Source organism: Dermacentor silvarum, chromosome 6 (genome assembly GCF_013339745.2).
Source record: "Dermacentor silvarum isolate Dsil-2018 chromosome 6, BIME_Dsil_1.4, whole genome shotgun sequence".
Taxonomy (NCBI): Eukaryota; Metazoa; Arthropoda; class Arachnida; order Ixodida; family Ixodidae; genus Dermacentor; species Dermacentor silvarum.
Genome location: NC_051159.1, coordinates 114,071,799 through 114,088,311, shown reverse-complemented (window position 1 = coordinate 114,088,311; position 16,513 = coordinate 114,071,799). Strand labels below are relative to the sequence as shown.

The 16,513-nt window shown below is 47.7% G+C and overlaps 1 protein-coding gene across 1 annotated transcript in view; it reads right to left on the bottom strand.

The window, feature by feature from the left end:
* Positions 1–532: 532 nt before the first annotated feature.
* The window catches only part of LOC119455860 (disintegrin and metalloproteinase domain-containing protein 10), a 162,702-nt gene continuing 146,721 nt past the window's right edge, over positions 533–16,513 (bottom strand). The window contains exons 11-16 of the mRNA XM_037717375.2: positions 14,924–15,019; positions 13,853–13,934; positions 11,871–11,998; positions 8,710–8,824; positions 5,833–5,967; positions 533–4,860 (exon numbers count right to left, since the gene is read on the bottom strand). Coding sequence (XP_037573303.1) covers positions 4,510–4,860; positions 5,833–5,967; positions 8,710–8,824; positions 11,871–11,998; positions 13,853–13,934; positions 14,924–15,019 — 907 coding nt within the window. The 3' untranslated portion in view covers positions 533–4,509. The remainder of the gene's footprint in view (positions 4,861–5,832; positions 5,968–8,709; positions 8,825–11,870; positions 11,999–13,852; positions 13,935–14,923; positions 15,020–16,513) is intronic.

The following is a 16,513-nucleotide window of genomic DNA, read 5'->3' as shown; positions in this document are numbered from 1 at the left end:
AACCCCGGCCCCTAACAGCGCCAAAAGATAACAATCAAGTGTATACGGTGCCCTGTACCTGCCTTTTGAACGTCTCTATTGGAAACGACAAATAAAACTTCAGCGTAAAATGTTACAGCTTGAGTGATATTGTAAACAAACATTAGGAAGAACTCGGAAACAATATTTTTGTAACTTGTTTGGGAAGTAACTATCGTGTGTAATGCGGTCCTGTACCAAGGGTTGGGGCCAGACACCACATTTTCTTATCTTTTGACTGGTTTCCCGGATGTTCTCGTTTGAGTGCCCGGATAATGGCTCTGGCTTTTGGCTCAAGGTCACTTGAAGGTCGCCGACAAGGGAAGCTAAAAGCATTTCATGCTTAAAATTTACAAACGCGGTTGAGTAAGTCAATCCTCACAATGGTGGTCGAAAAGTAGCGCCGCTGACGACAGCACATGGCCCTTGTGCAAGGCCCCTATACCGCGGCAATGGATCCGGTTACGTACTTACCTGAGTCTGAGTTGCAGGTTTTGCTTCAAATCTTTCATGTAACGAACACGACACATAAGTGAGCACGAAGAAAAGTGTGGAACTGCAGTTCGTGGCCAGCTTCAGAGAAACAACTCCTCGAGTTGAAGATGGTGTAACAAGCAATAGTTTCGTTTATCGCATGTCCGTAGTTGTGCGTACAGACTTCACATTCACGAGAATGAGCTGCGGTTGGCAGTTGACAGTGCACGTAAGCTCTGTGGCGAATGTCCAGGCAGCGGGAAAGGCTTAGATTCGTGCTTTTACATGGACCGCATATTTCTTGTTTTGTTCGCAAAGAAATGTTCCGTCAACCGGAGACGGAATCGAAGTTCGGTTTTAGGATTTTCTTGTTCTTTTTTTTTAACACGGGTGAAACATGGGGATCAAGCGATAGACACTGCGTTTTGAAAACGCATGCACACAAACATTTTTGTTCTTCAGCGGCAATGACTGAGAGGAGCACTGTAATGGCATTTACGTGTGCACTCGGCAGCGCACGTAGTCGTGGTCACCTGAACCAAGTATCAGGCCTCGTTGCAGGGCGCCGAATGACAACCTAATTATAATTATGACGACTCATGTTTCGTTTCGTACCTTTTTTTTTTTAAGAGGGGGGGGGGGTCATTTACTGCAAAACTTGAATTTCCGGCTTCTCTTAACGATTTGATTATGAGGAACGCCGTAGTGAGGGACTCTGAATTTAATTTGATAACCTGGGGTTCCTTAAAGTGCACCCCAATTTAAGTGCGCTAGCGTTTGTGCATTTCACCTCCATCGAGCTGCGGTCGCCACGGCCGGAATCGAAGCCGCAACCTCGATCTCAGCAGCGCAACGCCATAGCCTCTGTGCTACAGCGGCGGGTCATTCACTTTAGGCAACTTACGTCATTGTTATGCTCCTTCATATCAATTTTACTACCGTCCTTCACTTCTTTCTACTTTTAAAGTTATGGGGCTGCACTTGCCGCCGTTTGGGCGGTTAGTTCTTTTATGCTCACGGTAATTCTCACAGTGATCAATAATACACGACAAGTGCTAGAATAATTAGCATCGGCGCGTATTCTTTCGGCTGCTGCATCTCACTTTCACCATAGAGATTGATGCTTACGCGCTTTGCGTGCTGCTGAACTCGTTTGATTCGGACGATCCTGACCACGTCTGCCACCGAGTGCACGTGCTGATACAATCCTTACAAACAGGGCGGTCTTCAGCTTCTTCACGCATCCATTAAAACATGTCAGTGTAAGACGAGACAGTTCCGCTCTGAGAGTTCATGTGGCCTTGAAAAAGGGGAAAATAGCTATGTTCACAAACAGTTCACTCGCTCGCGTACCACACAGTGTTGAGCGTCCATCATGTTGCACGTTTCCCGCGGGACATATTCATTCTTTTTTTTTTTTTTTCAGAGCCGTCCTCAACGCAAGGGGCGGCTTTCTTATTGAACATGCAGATGGGCATCGTTATACAAGCGGCCTATCACACACGATCCAGCCAAGAAGATAAGCGACACTACGTTCTTGTGTTGCAGCACCACGACCATGTCAGGAACAGATGACCGGCGATTCGACAAATGACTTCGACCACGCACAGCCCTGCAAAAGAGTTCAGCCGACGGGTAAAAGCCATTGACCAGCACGCTGCCCAAAGCCAAGCTGCTTCTGGTGATTGAGCCACCCCGTCTGCTAGGAGACAGTACAAGCTCCTCGGGTTCATTGCACGAAACCGTTCCGGGCAACGTCGCATCAGCAAAGGACACTGTCTATAGTCGCAGCTACCTGGCAGCCATTCTCTCACAAAGACTTCTTCACTGCTTTTCACCGAATATAGACTGACATTCCCAAGCAGATGAAAATTGTTTCCTCTGGCGAAGACAAGTTCACCATACGTCGAGGTTTATTAATATTGTAGGTGATAGTGTAATCGTGCTCCACTTAATTAGCGAATACGATTTGGCGACAAAATAAACTGCAAGTGCCTGATGTCAGAGGGCACAGTAACGACTATCCACCAGTTCCAAAGCTAGCACGACTACGAATCAGGCTGAGAAATCAGCACGCTTGAAAACAGTGTTAAGCTTGAAGATTGCCGGCCTTCTAAACAGAGCCATGGATACCTTCTCTTTTTATAGGGGGTTAGGGGAAGGGGGACTATAATGGATGTTAACTATCAACTGCACATAATTCTCGATTTTTAAGTAGTTCTGCCAATGATACTTTAAGAAAAAGTCTGCATCACAAAGTGACAATTACCGTGCCATAGGCGGTGGGTCGCTTGTACCACTTGTCCTTTCCTTGCTACCGAGCATTCTCCTTGAGGTCACCTTTTACTCTAGCCATCCAATCCTTTAGAAACAATTACAATGACAGTTCGGTTTTTCACCTTTTCTGCAAACTGTGTAGCCATGAGTAGAAGAAGCCAGCCACAGAACAGATAAAGTATCAGGGCGTAACTGTCCATGCAAGAGCTCAATACAGTATGACCTCATCCAGGTAAACGAGAAATGGGTAGGATCAAGTGATAATGTACTTTTGTGTCTCGGAGCGGCGTCTTAAGAAGGAAGCTTCAGAACTACTGGAGAAATGATTGCTTTGGTTAGCTTGAAGGTCGAGGCCACGTGGACTATAAGGCACCCAAATTCTAGACACGCTCCCTACCGGAACAATCGCACCAGTGAATGTAAAATAGCGAGAATCGCGGGAACGTCGGTGTGCACTGGGCATTTCAGTGGTCCTTTAAACTGCTTCTACTAAAAAATTTTCATTCTGGTGGTTAGTAGAGTGAAACCTCTGTGTGTAGCGACTTATGTGGAATAGCTGTGACTCAGAAGACGTGCCTTCATACAGGTCGCGTGTGGTTTTTCTCCGTTGTAGGTTGGTGGGCGCGCCAGCCACGTTGCTTCAGCGGTCTCGCGAACTATACATAAGGTGAGAACAGAAGTCAGGAGACAAGCTCGCTGCTTTTGTCGTCGTCCAATGTCGCACTGACAAAACCAGTTAACATTATCCGCAGTATCCGGCTTTGTTGAGGATTCACTAAATTGCCTCGATGTATCATTGCAACGACTGTGTGCCAAGCAGCTGCGACGATTTAGATGGCAGTTCCGCCACTTGCGCAGACGGGTACTATCGATAATGTAGAATAAGAAGCAAAGAAAGAATGCTGTAGAACAGGGCAGGAGGGGGCGACACCCACGAGCGCCGACTAACAACTGTAATGATTATTGAATGCGCAAAGATAGATATATGCGGGCATCCTCAAGCCCTCCGGGCATGTGTTCTGCTCTCTTGCATATATTATGGCGCCCGCTTATATGCGGCATTTAACTTCGAACTAACATAACTAATGCTATATAGGGCGTCCCAGTTAACGTTAGCCAAGCTGTCCAATGAAAAAAAAAACTATTTGGAAAGTCGCACTGCATTTTAGGATTTTAGGACTTAAGTGTTTGGTGGTCAGGCCTGTGACGACCGAACACGGTAGGTTTTGTAATTGTACCTTGCACCGTGTATTTTAATCTTCTTTTTGTTGAACAGCTTGACTAAAGTTGACTGTGACACACGTTATAGTCAACGATCATGTCTGTCAGGTCTTTCTGCGCGGTTCCAAAGCATGGTTTCTTCGCCCAAGTATGTACCAACCCGGCTCAAATCGAGCACTCTTCTTCAAAGGCTAGTGCAAATGATCCCCGAGGAGTGGCGATCTTTTCTCCCAGCAGACGCCGGCTTCACCAGTAAGCGTCCGACCCGTACGCGTAGGGCTCCTGAAATAAAGGCACCACGGCGGGAGCTGCGGCGGCACTGTCACTAGCCGGGGCGTTTGCGGTCGCCGTCAGACACGCGGCCGGCACCGCGGTGGTCGCGGCGGCCACGGCTGTGACCGGCCTGCGAAGTGTGGCCTGCGGCAGTCCGTACACCGTGTAGCAGGCGGGGTCGCAGCAGGGGTGGTGGTGCCTGTAGCTGCTGGTCGCGGTGCCCCTTACGCTGAGGCGGCTCGATGGTCAGACCCAGCCGTTGCCGGCATGGCTAAGGTAGGAGCGGGCGGCGGGGTGAGGGTGCAGCGACAGCGTCGTCTTCACGAAGTTGCTCGTGGTGGCCGTCGCGGGGGCCGAGTGGGCCCCCAGCGCCGTCGACACGATGCCCGGCATGTTCGAGGCCATGACCGCCTTGGCCGCGGCCTGGTTCACGCTCAAGCGATACGGGCCGCCACCCAACACTCCGCCGGCGCTGGCGGCCACCACGGGCTGCACCACGGGGTTGCAGGTGACGGGTACGGGACTGGTGCCCGAGTCACTGCCCGCCACGCTCTTCACCGGGTCCGTCTTGCGCCCGAAGAACTTGACCACTACGCACTGTGAAAAGGCACGAAATTTTATTGTCAAAGGCCAGCTTCCTCTTCTATTCCGCAATGTCCTTAGCGGTGTCCGCGGCGACGTTGCGAAGCAAAGTAAGATAATGCGGTCTAAATTAAAAAAAAGGATGTATAGCATACGGGAAAAATCAATTTTTAATTCACAAGGCAATCATGCAAACGTTATAGGTCGCCAAGTCATCCAATTCAAACACTCCTACATTAATGTTCAAGCGGATCCAGTACGAATAAAATTTTTATTTGCCCTTTAACCCCCAGAAAAAGCAATTCCGAATCGACATAAGCTCATGAAAGACCTACGGTAAATCTGGGATGATAATAGTACGCAGACCAACCAATGCAAACCAAACAATCTCTCATCTCTAGTGTACCGCTTGACTTCACTGCACCGGGTCATTTCAGAGCCTGATGGCGTAGTAGGTCTCGATGGCTTGGTATGACGTTGTCACTACCGTTAGGCATTGCATAAGAAGCCCACGGTTAAAAGCATTAAAGGATAACCGTGTCCTTCACAACGTTCATATTCGTTCTTGTGAATTTGTGGTCATACACTCGATTGTACCACGAAGCTAAACTGGAAACGCATACAAATGTCTGGCAAAGCAAGCTTCGCCTGTAGTCGAATAAAAATTGGTACTGGTCCGCGGATCGACTCCAGGACCAACGCCTTTCAGGGCGGTCGCCCTGCCATCCTAGCTAAGCAGGTGGCTAGCACTATTGCCAACGCGAGGCCCATTGAATCGACAACTCGAATTGCAGGGACGCTGAATGTGGTAATACGTTTGGCAGAACTTCGCCACCTTGTGGTTTTCTCGTATAGGAAAGACTTGCCATAATACGCTCCCGTTTTGGATTCTTATGCTCCTTCGACACAAGGCATCTCGCAACTGCTGTGTATCAGACATTTAGCTGCGCTTGAACATGATAGCGTCCCATCGGTGCGCGCACTCACCAGAAAGACGAGCACGGAGAGGCCCAAAAGGAGGACTCCCCACCAGTTATCGGAGACCCAGCGCCTGAGAGAAACTATGGTTTCCGTGGACAGCAGGAGCTTGCGCAGGGTGGCGAGGGGCCCCGAAGGATCCACCTGCAACGTGGGCCACATCATTGGGCCGCATTAGGCGCTGATGAAATTGCTCCTGTCATTGTCGCAAGCTGCTATTTATGCGAGATGTCTCAGCAAGCGCACTGTTTTTGTCTGCTACGTGTGCGAATGTCCCAGCGGGGGAGTAGCCGCCGCGGTAGCTCACTGAACTGTGGCGACCTTGCTAGGTCGCAGGTTCGATTCCCGCACATGGCGGCTGCATTTCAATCGAAGCGGAGTGTAAAAGTATTCGCGCACAATTCCTTTTTTCTTTTGCTGCGCGCTAAGTAACCCTATGTGGTCAAAAAAATAGTCCAAGGCCCCCCTCACTACGAGGTCTTTGGTAGCCAGCCGATTGCAGCTTTGAGACGAAACATAATTTAATTATTTAGTAGTGCGAAGGTCGACAACAAAAACAAGCTGCGTGTCACAGAGATTCTGCACTAATTACCTTCGCCCGATAACACCAGTTAATTTGTTCAGAAAGCGCAAGGAGATATTTCCTTTCCTCCGCTACAGCTAATCTGTGTGATGCTAAACTGCGTTCGAGACTCCAATTTTCAATTTTACGTGCTCTAAAGCCCAGGGCTACGTATATTACTACTCTTAACGAATTTCGCAGCCTTTCCACTAAGCCATGCATGTGACAGAGAGCAACTAACGTATGCAGTCTTGTCATTCTTACACGGCAAACAGGCGCTAGGCTTGGTTTGGTGCAAAATCCACTCACTGGCTATGGAGACACCTTATTGGGAAGGGGAGTGAGAAGAAGAGAGAGGGGAGCGGGTTGGAATCCGGGTTAATTGCGGATACCTGTGGTTCTTTTACGTTGACTCAAATCACGGTACGCGAGTGTTTTGTTTCCGTTGAAGCGATAGACCGCACGTACGTTCGCCGCTGCGGCGTATCCGCTTGCTGCCAGAGTTTTGACGGTCGTTGTCTGCAGTCATTCAGTGTGAGCTATTCATGTTTGTTTGTGCGCGCTCACACCACGCTTGTTCATTCAGTTAGTAATAGTCGGGCCACATTTTCCAACGCACGCTACATATGCAATGCTGCCCGGATCGGCAGTGCAGCGCTACAGATGTGTCCCTTCGCACGCGCTGCCCACGGGAAGCGCTTCTCATCAACACCACCGTTTCACACGCCTTCTCGTGGTCATCGAGTCTCTCGTCATGTCGGTCTACTTACGCCGCAGCACACCTCCTTACTTAATCAGCTCATGTTTACTACAATTCATATTGCTACCAAAGCCGCTCACCTTACTTCGTATGACATTGCTGTGTTGCTATCGCATTCATTGCTTCGCCCTTAGGGCGAAACTGTGACATTTTTGCATTCGGCCTTCATTCGATTGCGGCAATCGAGCCTCCTGTTTGGCAGCCGAATGCCATAACCGCGAAGCCAGCTGGGCTGGTTTGGTTAAAAAATAAGCTGGTAGCTGTGTGAGCACCAGTGTGTCGTACTGTCAAATAAGGTAATTGATTATTGCTGTAAGTGCGCGGTCTATGCGTACCTCATGAGTTTGAAACAAGCATGAAAAAGAATACTTGAAAGCTGGGAATACTGATAAAAAAAGCCCTACTTTATGTCTGCCTGACGCAACTAAATTAAGACACAAGAAAACTGACAAAAATAAATGCAAGAGAGACTACAATTTATTAAGAAATAACATGTTCTTCTGTAAGGACTGTGAGGTACAACTCTGGCAATTTTCTCATAGACAATGACATTATCGGAATTGTACAGGCAAAACGCCCCAACACTGCCAAATACACTTCCGCCCATTTGAAGGGCGCACGTTTCTGTTTGGAAACAAGAAATCTGTTTGGAGAGCACGCGGAACGTAGTCTAAGAATCACTGTGAAGATTGTGGAAACAATAGCAAACTACCACCATCTCCAGATTTTTGGATTCAAAATTGTTCCTCTTGTCACTGAGAATGATCTTGTACGCTGAGAAGGAACGCTCGACTGCAGTGAACACCTTAAAAAGTAAATTACAAACAAAACAAAAGCTGCGTGCCCATCACATTTTTCTTTCTTCTTTCGCTCTTTACTCTCCTTTCCCCTGACGGCTCTCCGCGGTTTGCGGCGCGTCCAATTTCACTGCTGCTAGCGGTTGTTTTCCGAAAGTTTGTTGAACTAGATTACTATAGGTTGAACCCAATAGAGTTCCGAACAGTCAATGTCGCCCGGTAACATGAATAACGGTCTCTAACTGCACTCGAAAGCAACACTTCAGGCTAAATAGTGTTCATATAGGCGCTAATATTGAAAATAGGCATTTATAGGCATTTAGGCACAAACGCCAAAATAGGCATTTATAGGCACTATAAAAACACTATAAAAGCCCTTCTTAACCTCTAATTCATGCTCATATATCAAAGTGGGGCGGTAGGAGCGCAAGGAACAAAAAAGGCATTTGCCTAAAATCCGGTCTCTACTGATGACAGGTAGCGGCTCTGATTGTACTTTTTCTGCCGCCACACGGTCTGAAATTCTTCCATGTAGACCATCAGTTGAAGACGTGTGTTTATGCTTTACAGTTCCCTTTCTCTTTTGTCTTAAGAACTCTGAAAATGTCCGACCACGTCGAATTTACAACTAGCCCAATTTTCGGCGTTAACGATCCAATACCTCTGTTCAATGCGGATGAGTCATAGAAGTGTTTTTCGGGCAAGCTACATTTCAGGCTGACCTTTTCCCGTTTTGTAGTAAAAGACAAGAGAGTATACGAACTCACCTCGCGGCACTTTTGGAATACATCACAGTATCCGTTGTAATTGTCGCACGGCGTGCCTGGCTTTGCGAACAGGTTCGGAACATCGTAGGGCGGGTGGTTCCACTCGAAAGAAGACCTGCAAGGAATGGCCACTTATTGTAGACAACGTTGCCAAATCGTGCGCGTCGACTATCCCGTAGTCCCTCGGCGCAATGACGCGCGCATAAATGTGTTATATCGCCCGCTTATACATGTGCCAATGTGCACTTTCTAAAGCCAGAAAGGCTGATTTCGGAATCGTGTCAGACATCGTATAGAGTCAAGTGGACGATAATGCACAGACATAAGACTGTATGAGTGCTGGTTTTTTGACGGCTTTGTCTCTTGTTACTTTTTTTTTTCCTTTTCTTCTTGTTCGTATTGTGTTTCTGCAATTAAGCTGCACAGTCCGTACCTTCCGTAGCTACAGCTATCCGGTACACACAGAGAGAAATGTATTCCAGAATAGTGCCAGATATACGTGCTTTAAGCGTCATCAATTAGCAGGTACAATGAGCACCGTGCAAAATACAAGCACGAGATAGCGCACGCATTGCAAAGACAAGGTTACCCACGTGCGTCGCAAACGCAGGCTACACCAACAAGCCAATGGTAGAGCTTCGTCTTATGCTACACGTGATTTCCATTACAAGTCGTACGCATACTAGTCGATGCAAAATCCACAATCACTTACGCTCACTTGCAGTTTTAATACGCGATTCCTAGGCACCAATCTGCGTGTGCTGTCGGACAACAGACTGATTTCATCAAACGGCACATTAAGCGTCATGTAAAAATACTTGGCCCATGGCCAACAGCGAGTTTGTAGAGAAATGCCCTTGTTGTTTGAAAACATTTATTAGAACATACCGATATGAAATACGTATGTATACTTTCGCTTTGTGCACTCAACTGCGAAACTGTGTTGTTGGATAATTCGAAGTACCTGTATTTCCTTACGCAACTGTACATGTATTTAGGTGGCTTCCAGGGCTCATGTGCAGAAGTTTTTGTCAATGTTGTATGAGTGTATTCAGTGTTTTTCGCCACATTTGTGATTTCATTTTGTTACCCATTTGAGGATAAGTAGCCTTTGCCACCAATGGTTCCAACCTCTCTAATGCATCATGTCAAAAAAACATGAACACAACCTAAATTGGCGAAGTTGCTGGGAATACCTCTTTTCCGACTATAACTGTTTTACAGCAAAAGGTTACGCTCTCATGAGAAAGCGGCAGCATAAAAGATGCTTAATTTCCCCCTAGAAGACTGTCGCTTTTATTACATAATATGTAAATGATATCCGAAACTGACGCCTTGTTTTCAGGAAGGACGCTGCGAAAGTAAATGAATCGCAGTGTCAGCATACCACAGAAGCCCCGGGAAACACGCGCAGTCCACGTGAGAGCGGACGCGCCCGCCCAAAGTGCACTTTAGGGCGCGGCGCGCAGTCGATCTGATAACGCGCAAGTATTCAGGCAGTGAAAGCTAGGGCGCTCAAAAGAAGAGCGCATCCTCCTTCGTGCTTGAGTCACTCGAGCTGCGCCGAGGCAGCCTCTGGTGCTATCGGTCGTTGGTGCGGACACTGAGAAAAAAAAAAAAAAGAAAAGGCGTCACTCAGAGAGAGCCGGCGTGTGAACACCCGGAAGGAGCCAGAGCCGCGCTAAACGAATTTTATCAGTGTGCGCAGTGGCCCGATCTGCTTACCCAAAGCAAGTTTATAGAAAGGCACCGAGGGAAGTGTGTGTGTGTGTGTGTGTGTGTGTGTGTGTGTGTGTGTGTGTGTGTGTGTGTGTGTGTGTGTGTGTGTGTGTGTGTGTGTGTGTGTGTGTGTGTGTGTGTGTGTGTGTGTGTGTGTGTGTGTGTGTGTGTGTGTGTGTGTGTGTGTGTGTGTGTGTGTGTGTCACCACGTCTCTTTGTGTTGGTTGCAGCAACAACCCGTGGATAGGCGGACGCGTCCATTCCGGAAATCAATAATTATATGAAAGAGTCTAGAGAATTCCAGCGGGCCATCTATAAAATGTGCGTTATTGTTTCCGTGTCAAATGCAGTACAATACCATACAGGTTGTAGTGCCGTCGCTCCGTAAAACGCAACATTGTTAGAGATCGTATCTGCCACACGGATCAACTTAGGGGTTATCAACCACATCTCTGAATCATTCACATAAGGCACTCTGCAGCTGCAGCCGCCACCATGAGTGAAACATGCTGAGTAGCAAATTGGGAGGACAGGTGCGTTGCGGGAATGAGCTGCAACGATCGCGAATTTCCGCTCACTAAAGTAGCAGTTAGCGACTTGCGATCGTTTAAGGTTACCCGTATAGGTATGACCTTAAAGGGTACTTGAAATGGCTTTTTGTCGTACGTCTATACACGGCGAGTATGTCTCAAGGAATGCCTTTCTCAAAAGAATTTCCTGTCAGCGCACGATATTAACACAGGTGCGAGTGGTTAAACATTACCATCCCCTCAATCCGTGGTGTTCCCCCTCAACTTTTACATCCTGCGGCCATCGCAGCAATGCTCCACCTCCTTCAAGCTGTGACGCAAGTGCTGTCTACTTCCGGCTGATATTTTAACCAAGTGTGTTCCCGCGTATCTTTCCTACGCAGTATTTCTCGCTAAGCCTGGCCTCTATCGTTTTTCTTGAGAGCGTCAACTACGATAGATGTGGACCGTCATGATATCGTATTGTACGATGTCGATAGCGGGTGTAATATACTTCCGGTTGAATTGGAGCTCCTGGTAAGCTCTTCTAATTAGTGTCCAGCTTCGCAATATTAAGCCTGCAAAGCAGCGTCAGCGAGTATAGCATAGCCGTCTCGCTGATCAAGCTCTAGTTAGTGACACAGCTAGGAGTGCCCACATCGGAATTTTTGTTTTATTAGCAAAGTGAAATACATTGAAAGTCCTGATCATTGCACTCACAACCTTTCATAAATACATAGTAGGTTACAAAACCTATCAGTTGCAAGTTCGCGGACCATTCGTGTGCCCGTGTGTTCTCTGCTTCCATGTTCTGCGTTTTCGTGTTGTCCGTAGCGCAAAACGAACAGCATAAAGAGTCACCAACTAGCCCTCTCAATCGCCCTCTTTAACTGTAAATGAAAACTTAGGAAGAAACCAGGCCTCGGCACTCACTTGCAGGTAGAGTCATCCCCGGGCAGGCGGCAGCACAACTCGCAGGCCTTGGTCACGGGGTCGCGCGGCCTGCGCTTGCACTGGCACGACTGCAGGCCGTACGCGATGCAGATGGAGCCCGTGCACTCCTGCGCACACGACAGCCGAGAGTAAGAAGTGACGTGATACTCTCACGCATTCACACACGACACGTCACTGGGCTTGTACAAGCCTCAGTGCGAGGTAACCAAATGTTGCCCCTGAGCCTTTAAAACTTGCGCGAACACCCACGAAACCAATGGTTCATGGTCGACCATGTTTATCTGCAGTTCGGTACAGTTGTTGAAAGGAGAATGCAGCACACGCGTCCGATGAAAGCTCGTTCCGGCTATTTACTGCTTTTACGAAGAAGGACTGAAGGTCATAATCTAAGTGTAACTAAATTCAAAGCTCCTGCATACTTTTGTTTTAGTAATGGCTGTCTTGCAGATTTTGTATTGCCCAACCATGTACCCATATGTTACTGTCTTTCCCGCGCCGACTACACGAAAATTCCGTGATTATATATAATTAGCATTGCTAACTTCCCGTTTTTGTTTTATGCATTCGAGACTAGAGCAGAATCTCTTTGTTATCTGCTTTGTCCAAGGCACAGTAGCTTCACCTACAGCTGAGCATTAGCGCCTGCGCATTTGGAATCGACAAGCTGCGCTTAACGTGCGCTTCCTAACGGTAGGCATCCCGATAGCATGATGATTGTGGTATAGTACCGAACAGTGGCACTACCGGACATCGAAGTAAATGCAATGCATAAAACGACGTTTTCGTTAAAAAGTAACTGGAACGCCAATGCATTTCTCCGCAAAGTTCGGAAATTAAGAAATTGGCTGAGGTTTAACTATTGTAACTTAGTTATCACGAGCGAAATGTCTGTTTGGTTTGGTTTTTCAAAGACTACGCACACAGTGTTTCAATAATGCACGCTTCCGCGCTTGGTAAGCTTCTCTATAACGTGCTAATCTGGCCTCCCTTTGCTCCGGTGTTTCAGCAGCCAACTTTGCCCTTTGCTTGAGATTTCGGAGCCTGCCGCCTAGCTATATCTACTGGAGGACTGCATTCAGCTTGTCGTTTGCAGACAGCCCAGCCGGCGTGCCATCCATGGCTAGAGTGAGCGACCAAGCGCCGGCGAAGCAGCCGTTAAGCCCTCGCCTAGTCACGTGGTACCGCAGCGGCGAGGCTCCGAGCGAGCGCAGCTGCAACGCCTCTCCACAGCGGATCACGTGGCGTGACGTCACACCTGCCACACTTGCGCTCCGGCGGCCCAAGGTCATTGGGACGCGATGAATGACCTTGCGAGACATGGCGCAGTAGAACTTTCGCTCTAATATCTCGAAACTGGTGTCATCCTGAGAATTCGTTCCAAGTGCATCCGTCTTGCGAACTCCACAGCTACAGTTTGAAAATTGCAATATGGGCCATAAGGTAATTAGTTAAAAACTTAATTAGTGAATTTTTGTTAATGAGTCGATTATGCATTTCAATTTATTGCGCAAGTAATGTCCGCCTCTTCGAGTAGACCAGCTCATGAAATAGAATTGTGCTTCTGCCACAGGCAACCTGTACATAACGCGGGTTTGATTTTGCCCAGCACTGCAGAAATATTGAAGGATTTTTTTTCTTCTCGAAGAGCACCACATACTCAGTTTCACATACCCAGTGGACGAAGTTGGTCCGACGACCCGGTCCCCTGAGCACAGCAGCCAGATGTTCTACCCATTAAACTACCCAGTAACCCCATTTGGCGGGAAAGAGGTTAGATACTGACAAACAAACATGCCGACAAACATACTGCAAACTGGGTGAAGTTGCCAAAGAATGCTAATCAAGTTAATAACCCAGCCATCCCCCTTGCTGGACATCTGTTCAATCTTCCTTCAGCGAAATAAAAACAAGACAAGTACCTGACAATATCGTCACAACTACTTGACAGTATCCGTACTTACCCCCATGTAGCAGACAAACTCCTCGTTACAGATGGTCTTGTTAGGTTTGCTTGTCGAAGACGGGCATTGTGGTCCTTCACCAGTGGTCATGTGGTTAAGGGACACCATAATTTCTTTCAAACTGTCGCAGTCTTATCCAACTGCGCTTACTGTCACGCTGCAGGCTCTGCCGTGCAGCTAAGCCTATTAGTGAATGGCATTTATTGGTGTCCACAGTAACAGCTGATCCTGGCAACGTGTCGCTAAACCGGGGTTCTTCGCAGTTTCATTGTGTGCACTGCATTGATCAGTTCACAGCGTATTGTACAGTATGATCACTATCGTAAATACTGCAGTTTTAAGCCCATCATGGCTACATTGTGTGTGTGTGTGTGTGTGTGTGTGTGTGTGTGTGTGTGTGTGTGTGTGTGTGTGTGCGTGCGTGTGTGTGTGCGTGCGTGCGTGCGTGCGTGCGTGCGTGCGTGCGTGCGTGTGTGCGTGCGTGCGTGCGTGCGTGCGTGCGTGCGTGCGTGCGTGCGTGCGTGCGTGCGTGCGTGCGTGTGTGTGTGTGTGTGTGTGTGTGTGTGTGTGTGGTGTGTGTGTGTGTGTGTGTGTGTGTGTGTGTGTGTGTGTGTGTGTGTGTGTGTGTGTGTGTGTGTGTGTGTGTGTGTGTGTGTGTGTGTGTGTGTGTGTGTGTGTGTGTGTGTGTGTGTGTGTGTGTGTGTGTGTGTGTGTGTGTGTGTGTGTGTGTGTTAATCTTTTACGTGTTCGTGCGACACGTTTTCGGGAATTAACGTGAAATATGCACGTGATTAGCGAAAATCACGCAATTGTCAAAGCAAATCGTAGTTTCTCACAGCTGGATCGATGGGTTACGGATAGACTTCAACAAATTATTTGCGGTATTTGGAAGTAGCGTCTATTTCTTTCTTCCTTTCTTGGTGCTATTAAAGAAAGTGAACTTAGGACTTAAGGAGTCCTCCTTCCCCTTCTTTTCCAGCGCGTACTGATCAAACTATACAATAGAGCAAAGGCACAATCCTGCTTCGGTAAAACACAAAAACAAATCAATAGAATAAGGTCAAAGGATATTCGCAATAGCTGGCACTCCGGCATCCATTGTCATCCCGGCACTTGTCCCCGATCTTTAGAACGCAATCCTGAGTGCAGCACGGACCTTGACTCGGGCTGGAAAGGACAAATTAAGACAGTCAATAAATTATGCTGGCCCAAGATCTTCACCGTACGTGCGTAACAGGCGCGCTTTATCACGCGACCAACTTGAACGCGGCTTTCGACGAAATGGCTGCAGATTGAACCAGCCGGTGACAGGCATTATTACGCAGAAAGAAACCAAAGGTGGCCCCCGCGACCTGCTCACAGGGTGCTGACCTTTGTGCGTTGTTGCAATGAGAATCACATGCTTCCTCGTTCGAATCACCAATGATGTCACAAAAGTTGAGCAACTTTCGCTTTCTAAGACGACGTTATACACGTTCCTGTCATGCCTCACCCGTAAGGTCACTGTATACCCTACGTCCAGCTACTTCTGAACGTTCATACCAGGCACGCACTTTATCTCACGGGTTTGATGCTGTGCAGACTACTGCATCACGACGCAGTTGCAGCACACATTTATTTAATACGCGCTCGCGTTCCGTGGCGTCAAACGCCTGTGATTACCTGAAATGCTGCGGCAGCCTCGGTCACGTGCTTCCCTATTTCGTTATCTTTGCACTGGCAGTGGCTATGATGGGAATGATATGGGGAAAATGCTGCCGAATTCACATTTCAGAAAAGTGACCTAGAAGTTCAGTCATGGCTTTCTGTTGCTTCGACAGTAATAACCGAACAAGGACGCGAGATTACGAACTGGTTGTTGTTTCTCCTTCATGTATACGTCGTGAGGATAGAAGACTTGTAAAGTGTCAACGTGAACAGCCATAAAAGTGCAACAAACAAATATATGACGTTAAGCCAGCGTGCGTGATAATGAGTTTTAGAACTCCTGAAGTGGCGTCGACATCATTTTTTTCGAGCTTGAGTTATGCATTGATGGTTAAACCGCACCCACCCCACAGCAAGCTGGCAAAATTAGAGCGCATTCTGAGTAGTGGAAAACTTGTATTTGATTTATGTATTTATCTTACTGTTGAACCGCTGGCGACACAGAGAAGGAATCCAGGAAAGCGTGCACGTGCGCTTTCCTGGACAGAGTCCAGGAAAGCGCACGTGCAAAATAGATGACAAAGGGCTGTCCGTTCACCATTAGTTCATTTTACCTCTACGTCTTCTTAAACTCTGCATTTGCTGGCAAGAATCTACTTTCGAAAGCCTTGAGATCTAAGCGCCCGCCAATACTGAGCGAAGAACACAGGACAGAACTACTATAGAATTGAAATCTGGGTGAGCTGGTATTGATTCCTTCAAGAACCACAGCGCTCACAATCTGCCTGCATGCGTCCCTCGTCTTTTGTGCGAGCCGTGGTTGAACAATGAATTATGACAGAATATCATGGGTCGTATATTGGAACATTACTTTCATTTTTCATTCTTTTTGCCACGCATCATTGGCTGACACAGCGCCGTGGCGTCGTTATCGGTCGCTCAGTGCGATGAGCGATAATAAATGAATTAGTATTATTATTTGAAATCGTCTACACGATTCACAGGAAAACAGTG